Below are 9,732 nucleotides of genomic sequence, written 5' to 3'. Positions count from 1 at the left end.
TTGAAAGTCACTTTTCTGTTTCTAAAGAAAGTTTGAAACAGAATATTCCGTCTCAAAAATCCGTTACTGAAAGCCCCGTAGCTAATTTTAAGACGAAAATATTCTGTCTCTAATTTCATAAACAGATTAAAAAAATTGTTTACGAATCTATTTTTAATTTGATTAAATAAAATTAATTTCAAATACAAATTTCGTTTCTAATTTTGTTTTAAATATGTCATTACGTGTTTATCAATCCATTTATAATCTTGTTTATAAATCCACATATAAATTTATTTCCAAATTTATCACTAATTTTATCTATATTTCATATCAACATATTATTTTGCAATAAACAATCATAAATTTCAAAAATATTAAAAATAACTAATTTCTAAATTCAAAGTACAATACAATTGCCATTGAGATAAATAAATATTTACATCGTCTTGAGATATATGCAATCAAACATTACGATTTCCTTTTTCTTTTAATAATTTCTTCCTCCATCCTCTTGCTAGTAGAACATGCATATCTTCAAGTTCTTGTGATAATTCTTTGTTCTTCTCATCAGAGCAAATATGTTAAAACTTTAATTCTTGGATCTTCCAAACTCCAAAGTGTCGATTGCATTGAAATTCATACACCATCCCATTACATGAGTAACCCAGATCACATTATTGTAGCTAATCTGTCACCATCTAGCAAATTTGCCACCCACTACATGACATCATGATTGAAGATTGAATGAATAAGGAGTAGCATGATCATCAACATTTTGTCTCTCTTTATTGTTTCTGTTCATATTACAATAACTTATATTAGTCTAATAAATATAAAAACAAACAAATAAGATACACACGTGAAATAGATAAAATTTTAAGATGGTTACTTGAGTTGCAGTTTGTTGCTGGTTAACATTACTAACATTGCCACTTTTTTTGCACCGGCACCAACATAATCTCCGATTATGCTACTAGTGGCAACACTAGCAACCTAATTTTACAACATAAACATAAAAAATCAAAGTAATTAAGAAAAATTCATGTTACTTAATTTCATATACTTACTTTGACAATGCTTGTATGAATATAAGATTACTTCACGTATTTTGGCCTAGTTCCTTGTTTGTGCTGGAAATTTCTGAACTCCTTCTTCATACTCCAATACAAGCCTTCCGTCCTAAACAGATAACTTCTTTAAGAGTGAAGTTAGAAGAATACTTTTTCAATGTAAAAGTATATGCACAACAAATGATAAAAAAAGAATAAGATGCATAGGACATTACTATTATAACAGAATGATTATAAAGATTCATGAAGATGAATGGCCAAGCTAATCAAGTCATCAAGCCAAATGTGATAGTTAAAACCTCCAGATAATACATTTGTCTCTACATTAGAACATGCACACACGAATCTACAAATCTTGTGAGAATGAATATGAAAATTCAGTCCTGATGAATGCACCTCTTGATGTCCTTTTGCACGAGGAGTCACTTGCAGAAGAGGTGCCCCTTCTGACAACAAAGAGGATTGATAAGGAGCTTGAGGTAGAGACAACAGGCGTTAAAAGGAGATTCATGGAACAATTGAAGTAAAGAGAAGAAGATTCATGGAACAAAACAACTATTACCTCATTAAACAGATTAGGGCTTTTGGAGATGGAGTTAAAGAGGCACCTCATCGCTGGTCGTGAAGGAGACGAAGGCTAGACGAGGATGATCTCTCGAAGTCTATCGCTTGAGTGCCGAAAGCGAAGGAGATGAAGGATAGACCGAGAAGATCTGTCGAAGTCGAATTGATTGCCTGAGTGCTAGAGGAGGGAAGTAGAGAAATAAGGGGGTCGGGGCTGCTTCTTGGAGAAGGAAGGGCTACATTTTTGTTGATCTTTGCAGCGCTGGAGGAGGGAAGCAGAGAAAGAAGAGGGTCGGCGACGTCTGTGACGATTTGTCGGAGTTGAATCGAAGGGCTCGAGGTCAAGGGCTTAAGGCAAGGGCAGGCATTGTTTCTGTCGAAGGCAAGAGCTACGTTTTTTATAAAAATTAAATTTTTTTTCATCTTAATTTTAATTAAATTTTAAATAAACTTTTTGATAAAAATTATACGATTTCAAATTCTATTTATAATCTATATTTATTTTTATTTATAAAATTTATTTATAAATTTTATCATAAATTCATTTTAATTTTTATCTTAATTTTTTAAATATTATATTTTATAAACAGACAATTAATTTCGTAGCAAATTCAAGTCAAATTTACATGAATCTAAAATAGATTTTATATCCATCAAAAAATATCTTTAATTTACATAAATTTAAAACAGGTTTTCATCTGTCTCAATTTTTCATTAAATTTTAAACAAATTTTTTGACAGAAATTATACCGTTTCAAATCTTGTTTGTAATCCGTATTTATTTTTGTTTATAAAAATTTATTTATAGTTCCTTCTCAAATTCATTTCAATTTTTGTCTCAATTTATTTTTTAAATATTATATTTTATTAAATTGAAACGGATTAGTAATTTTGTAGTAAATCCGTCTCAAATTGGCCTAAATCAGAGAAAGATTTTAATTCCATTTCAAATTGGCCTATATTTCTGAAGCCCTGTTTTTTTGTAGTGATAGATGGAGTACTCTTGGTTAGTATGCTTCAACACCTACCACTATACTAACAACCCCCTGATCGGGTAGAACCTTCCCATGCACTTTTTCCAGTACCTTCTCATTCACCTTGCTAGTACCTTTGCCAGTACATTCACCAGTACCCAGGCAAGTTCCTTCGGCCAAACACTCGATTGCTGAGATGCAAGACACTCGAGAATCTATAGTCCCTTAGGGAGATTGGTAAGTACCATAAAATATTTTATTATTTTCAACTATCTTAATTATTTAACTTTGTTTGTTTATAACTTTATGATAGATGAAAAGTGTAGATTATGTATGTTTTTAAATATCATTTATTATATATCTTACTACATTTCAAGAGCATAATTTGCATTCACACCCTATTCCTTTAGATTTTTTTACTTTTACTCTTTTAGTATGGAGAATTTCTCTTTGCTTGTTTTCATTGATAGGAGGTGAATTTAGATCTAAAATAGAGCATTGAACATCAGCCTCATTATCAAGCTGAATGCACAAAGCGTCCATGAAAAAAAAGACTCAAAAGACCATCAAAATAAAGTTTTAATTAAGGAACATACTTTAGCAATATCCCATGACACAAATGGGTTTAGATGAAAGAAATTGGGTGCAAAACAACCCCAAAACACCTCCCAATAGAGCCCACCACGGGCACCCATGCAGTTAAGCACAGCCCGTGTCCAAATTGGGTGTTTTCCCAAGCCAAACACGAGTGCCCATGTCAGCACCACAGGTCATGCTCGGTTCAATCTACATTACAAACCAAAAGTAAAATGACCATAACTTTTAGCTTGGTTAGAGTTATTGGTCTAACCACTATCAAAATGTAGATAATTTCATGATGTACAACTTTGATTTAAGTCTCAACCCGAGAAAACTAGGTCTAAGGGTCGAACAACCTATTTTTGTGGAGCCATGTAAACCTATAGATCTGCACAGCTTAGGAGGAGATATAAAAGGATGAAGCAAACTCTTATTTTGGGGAGATTAGACCAGAGGACTTTCCTCCTCCTTGGGAGAGAGTTTCCCCCTCTAGGAAAAATCCTAGAGTCATCACCTTCATCCACTCCAACGATTCATCCACCTCTAGCGTAAGGAACCACTCCAAAGACTCCGGGAATCTTCTCCGTAAGCATTTCTCTATTTCTATTCACTATTTTGAATTGTATGAATGCTTCTCTTAGTTTATTTGGATTGTAATTCCTTTGTTATGGAGCAGTTCTCTTGATTCTAGGGTGTAGCAAGTAGCCCTCTTGATATATGAACATTTTTCATTTAATTTATATATTTGCATATTTTTTGTTTGATGAAATATGTGTTTATGGTTTGGATCTATCATGTTAACACGATCATGATGCCAAAAGTACGAGATTCATATCCCATAAGGGTTTGTGGATGAACTAAAAGGAGAACTCGATCCTCTGACTCGTAAAAAACTGAGACTTAGATAGTCGGATATGAAAGTGCAACCTGATATACCACGAAGAAACCTAGGCTGTCATGGAGTTTAATGGACCAAACCTAATTCGTTGTCACACAGTAAGAAAAGTGGTTAATTATAGGTCGAGGGACCTTGTAACAAGGTCCTCCCTAGGTTTTGGATCACTAGTTGTGATACTTCCAAAAGTAGACAAGGATTAGGGTTGGTACACCATTGTAGTGCCAAAAGTTTACATCGGATACCAGAGGATGGTCTACCTACATAAATACTCATTAAGGATAGGAAACCAAACATAGATTAGGTATTTATAATCATTTGGATGAAACCGAAGTCTAGAATCACTTCCCCCTTCACTCACTTCTGTGACTCAGCTCTTTTCTCTACCTCTCCCTCAAACCTCTCTCAACTCTCCTCTCTTTCTCTCTTGTTCTAGTGACACACATATACTCGTGATTATCTAGATAACTATTTTGTCATTCCGACTAGTACTTGATTAACAATCCTTGTGGATTCGATCTTTTATTACTTGATGACACTTTTATGTACTTGTGGATTTGTACATATCAATATATTTGCAAATTTTGTATGTGTTGTTCATGATATTAATAGAATAGTGAATATCCATTGGGGAAAGGCTTCAATGACATATACAAGAACTCCATCACCCACAAAAGTTCTATGGTGGAATGAGTTTAAGGTATATCCCCTTTAGTTTATATATGAAATTAAAATGAATATATAGTCAATTATTTTTTTCTATTCCAATGGATATTCAATTGGGACCGAATGAAGAGTTAGATATAAAAAAGAATTTTTAAGAAAAAAATGTGGCAATCACATCCAACATGTACTTAATCATGCGAAGATTAGGAAAAAAAGTCATCCTACATCACCGAGGAAAATTGGACCAGGATCTCTAACTTTTGGGCAATCGAATACAACAAACAAAGAAGTCAACAAAATAAATCAAGTCAAGCATATAATTCTGGAGACTCACCCATGACATATGCGAAAGACTATTAGTATCGGTGAGTATTCACGCAGACTGGTAATTTTTTAACTCTCCCACTAATTTTTAAATTTATTTCAGTCTATTTCATTATTTCTAACAGTATTTTTTTAGACCAAGAAATAGGGAGGGAGTCATTATTTATAGATACTTTTACCCGCACATTTCAAAAGAAAGACAAGACTTAGAACTGGGATAGAGCTAAAGCAATTAAGTTTAGATTAATCTTGGATCTTAATTTATAACTTAGATTCTATTAGTTATGTTTCTGCTCTCCTTTTATATTATATGCATTTCTATTATACATAATCAAGATTATATGCATTTCTAAAATATTATTATTGTAACTTTCTTTTAATTTTTCTCATGACAATATCAGAGAAATATGATGAGCTAGAACTAACACAGAGAAGTTCAAGTGCTAGTGATGTCAATGATGGATCTAATCCCTCTGTTCATAATAATATGAGTATATGGCTAGAGGTGAGTGGAGACCGAAAGGGGAAAAAATATTAGGAATGAATTTTTTTAGCAGAACTCATAAAATTGTTGGTATATCTTCTTCCACCCCACCAGTAGTAAGGGTACAAATAAATAACTCGACTGAAGAAGTTAACCATTTGAAGAGGGAAATAAGACAAAAGGATCAGGAAATGAGAAAAAGAGATTAGGAAATTAGCAAATTGTGCCAAAACAAAACTTCATAATACAACATCTTAAGTTAAGCTCCGCTCCAAGTCAGATTCCTCCCGATTCTAGTAATGATGGTGATGATGACGATGACGATGATGATGGTGGTAATGGTTCTTTATGAATTTATTACGTATGAATGTTATTTATCTCAGAATTAGTGTTTTTGAACATTTATTATTTGATTGAGTTCATGAATCCTTTATTTTTATATTTTTTATTAGAACTGCTAATTTATTTTGAACAAAGTTGGTGAGGCTAAGGAATGTGGTGGAAATTGAAAATTTATGTCAAAAGAAGTAAGTCTTTACGTATTTAGTTTTGTGTTAGTTTATAAAATTTTCTTTCTTGTTAAAAATGATACTTTTTGTTTGTTTATTTTCTGATGTAGAAAAAGATGCAGAGGAAATATGGAAGAAGAAAGAAGTGTCTACTGAGGAAGAAGATGATGATGATCTTTTTTTGTCTTCCCATCATTTTGAGACTATTTGGCATGGGATATTTTCATTTGGATATGATGACTTGTTGAACTTGAAAAATGTTAGATTGAAATGTTGAATATTTTTTTTGTGTGATGACTTGTTTGAGATTATTTAAATTTGTGTGTTTTGTGTTTGTATCATTATGTGTTGTGTGAATATGATGTGATGGGAAATTATTGTGTTGTATGTATATATCTGGAATTTTGTGTACGTTGATATGAAACAAACAGGTTTGATTGTATTATTTGTATACACGACAAAATGTAGAAATAGAATTTATATTTTGTGATGAATTTTACGACAAAAATTTTTAATCACAAAATTATTGTAAATCATTATGTATCACAAATCTACGATGAAAATGGATTCATGGCAAATTTGTGACAAAACTGTATTCGTCGCAGATTTGTAATGAATCCATTTTCGTCGTAGATTTGCAACAAAATCATTTTCATCACAAATCTGGAAAAAAAAAAAAAAAAAAAAAAAGATTTTCGTCCTAGATTTGCATTTGTGAATTATATGAAGAATTTTATTTTCATCACAAAATTGCAATGAATTTTGCAACGAATTTCGTTTTTGTCACAAAATTACAATGAATTTTATGATGAAAAAAAGTTTATCGCAAATTTATGACGAATTTACATTATTTCGTTGTAGAATTTGGCGACGACATATTAGCGACAGAAAATTTTATCACAAATGACCCCTTTTTTATAGTATTGTAACAACTATGATCTATAGTTGTTATACATTGTAACAATTACTATATATAGCTACTGTAATTGTTACACGTAGTAATAATCGTACTAGAAAAAATATGAAAATATGCAAGAATGTGATAGAATATTCTATAAACTACATAAATATGTCTATCGATTTGTGGACATCCAATTATTGTATATCGTTGAGACATTTATTATAATATTGATAATTTTACATTGTAACCCAATTTTTAAAATTATTATTTACATTTAGATCTTGAAACCGAATCTATTGATGATTGAAGAACATATGATAAGTTAAAAAAATAAAGGTATATTGTCTTAATTTCTGTAAATTGGAAAATAAATGTAAGCTCTTAATTTCTGCAAATCCATTTTCATCTTGTTCTAGATCATATACACTGATCTTGATTTGAGTAAATTTTTCTTCAAGTATGGTATAATATGCGAATAAAAATATAACAAAATTGAACAACGAACTGACTATCCAAACTTTGTACAGAACACTAATTTGAGTTTACATTCTCGACATGGTAATATTTGCAAGATAGCATTTTGTTTCTCAGCAATAATCTAACAAGGATAAGTTCACTAAAAATCTTACAACTCCAATCTGCTGTTATACTGCAATCCAGGCTGACAGACTTGGCACACCAGATGTTTGATGGAACAATTTTTTTTTTTTTATTTTAGGCTACTTGCTTTGCTTCTCTCAGATTTCTTCTGTTCTCTTGACCACTTCGTTCATAACTGGACGGCGTTCAGGATCTATCTCTAAACAATCAAGAGCAATTTGAGTCAGCTTCAGTATATCTGGATACCTCTCAATCTCCGAAGCTATTTCCATGTCCAGGATATCAGTAGGCCGTCCGTTAGTGACATTGGATCTCACCCACCCCGGTAGATCTTCCTCATCTCCCGGAAATCGACCAGTAACAACTTCCAGGAGAATGAGGCCGAAGCAATAAACATCAGCCTTGTCTGCCAGCTTCATGCCCTGAGAAAACTCAGGTACCTTTCCAACCGCCAAGCTGTGGACTTGAGTTGAAGGTAGAATAGAGTAGAAACCATAATCTGTAAGCCTAGAATTGTATTCTTTGCCTTCTTCGTTATGATCAATGAGAACATTTGATGACTTCAAGTTTGCATGAAGAATTTTGTGAAACGGCGTGCTCTCATGGAGATAGGCTAAGCCCCTTGATATTCCCTTCACAATATTCAGTCGCGCTGCCCACTTCAAAACGATCCTTGCCTCACCTCGGTTATCTGACACCACGAGATAAAGCATAGATCAGACATTTAAACATTTAGTTTTACTCGATCGAACTTAATTTTTGTACAAAAATGGCGATCAAAATTTAGTAGAGTTAGTTTAGTTAGTTATTACCATGAAGCAGCTGAAACAAGTTTCCTCCGGAGACATGCTCAAAGACGACCAGCTTCTCCTCCTTGGAGCAGTGGAAGGAAAGCATCTCCACCAGGTTCTTGTGCCTCAACCTTCCCAGTAGCTGCATCTGTTGGACAAACTCCTCCTTGCTGACTCCATTGACGCCGTGCAGCCTCTTCACCACCATGATACGACCCGACTCCGGCATTGCTCTGAAGGTGTTCCCCAACTCCCCCTTTCCCAACCACTCTGCTGGAGATCTCATCAGATCGTCGAGGCCACAGGTAGCCTTCTCTCTGTCGTAGAACATCAAGTTCTTGTTTTGATTCGCCTCTGATATGATCTCTGAAGTTCCTGAGCCCTTTGCGAGGGAAGCATCTACAATTAAGTGGAATTGCAACTTAAGTATATCCAATCAAATTTATACGACGCATAGATGAGAAAAGTGCAGTGCGATACCTAGATCAAATGCTTTCTCTGTGGCCTTCTTACTCCGCCTCTTCAAGCAGAACAAGAAGCAAAACGTCGCCATGCAAACGCCTGCCAGGGCACTGATCACGATCAGGACAATAGCCCAAGACCTCAATGACTTGCCGCTCGATTGACTGCTCGCTGCGGTGCCTGCGCTTGGAGGAGCTGGAGAAGTTGGGGAGGAGCATGGGTTGGCCAAAGGCTTCCCACACAGCTGCAAATTGTTGGCAAATGAAGTGGTAGGAAACCCTTGCAACACAGGGTTGCTCGGGATTCTTCCTTCAAGGTGGTTGTGGGACACATTGAACCGTGCCAGTGCTTGCTGATCAAATGCTGGAATTGTTCCACTGAGATTGTTATCCTGGAGCTCCAACTTAGCCAAGTTAGGCAGAGCCACAAACTGCAGAGGAATCGCTCCGGAGAATTGATTACTCGCAAAGGAGACAACTCGGAGATTGATAAGGCCCTGGAGAGTAGGAAGCGTGCCATAGAGGGCGTTATTGCTAAGATCAAGGGAGGCCAAGTACCACAGATTTTGGAGAACTGTGGAAGGGATGGAGCCTGAGAGTCGCATTCCTGGAAGGGAAACGCCAGCCACTCTTGAGTTATGGCAAGTGATGCCAAACCATTGGGATCCATTAGTGGAGCAAGGAGAGCCAGTCCAGTTGGCATAGAGGATTAGAGGAGGGCTAAAGGAATTGCGAAGCTTAATCAGGTCGGCAGCTTCGCTTACATAAAGCACCTGCTGTCTTGATCTATTGCCCGAAGCTGCAATGCAAGTCAGCTCCAGCAACAAAGTAGCTATGAATAACATGGGCATGCTTTTGCTACTGAAATCCATGGAGCAAGGAAATTGGAGATATAGATAGCATGCAAGAGAAGATTGAGGAAGAAAGGAAGA

General features: G+C 34.8%; 1 protein-coding gene and 1 long non-coding RNA gene across 4 annotated transcripts; both read right to left on the bottom strand.

Moving 5' to 3' along the window:
- Window positions 1–345: 345 nt before the first annotated feature.
- Window positions 346–1,984, bottom strand: LOC121977439. 3 transcript variants are annotated; one of them, XR_006110825.1, is made up of 5 exons: window positions 1,615–1,984; window positions 1,449–1,498; window positions 1,050–1,176; window positions 872–975; window positions 346–776 (listed from the first exon to the last, which is right to left on the bottom strand). It is a non-coding gene; the product is annotated as an uncharacterized LOC121977439 (long non-coding RNA). The 3 variants fall into 3 exon arrangements; XR_006110826.1 differs by having other exon boundaries at window positions 1,050–1,173; XR_006110827.1 differs by having other exon boundaries at window positions 1,050–1,161.
- Window positions 1,985–7,432: 5,448 nt separating this feature from the next.
- LOC121974825 (probably inactive leucine-rich repeat receptor-like protein kinase IMK2) lies at window positions 7,433–9,732 on the bottom strand. The gene is made up of 3 exons (XM_042526078.1): window positions 8,820–9,732; window positions 8,361–8,738; window positions 7,433–8,239 (listed from the first exon to the last, which is right to left on the bottom strand). The coding sequence occupies exons 1-3, from the start codon at window positions 9,670–9,672 to the stop codon at window positions 7,686–7,688; spliced, it is 1,785 nt and encodes a 594-aa protein (XP_042382012.1). The 5' UTR covers window positions 9,673–9,732; the 3' UTR covers window positions 7,433–7,685.

This window comes from Zingiber officinale, chromosome 4B, assembly GCF_018446385.1.
Source record: "Zingiber officinale cultivar Zhangliang chromosome 4B, Zo_v1.1, whole genome shotgun sequence".
NCBI classification, from domain to species: domain Eukaryota; kingdom Viridiplantae; phylum Streptophyta; class Magnoliopsida; order Zingiberales; family Zingiberaceae; genus Zingiber; species Zingiber officinale.
The sequence above is the reverse complement of the archived record's forward strand: the minus strand, read 5'-3'. Positions and strand labels throughout refer to the sequence as shown.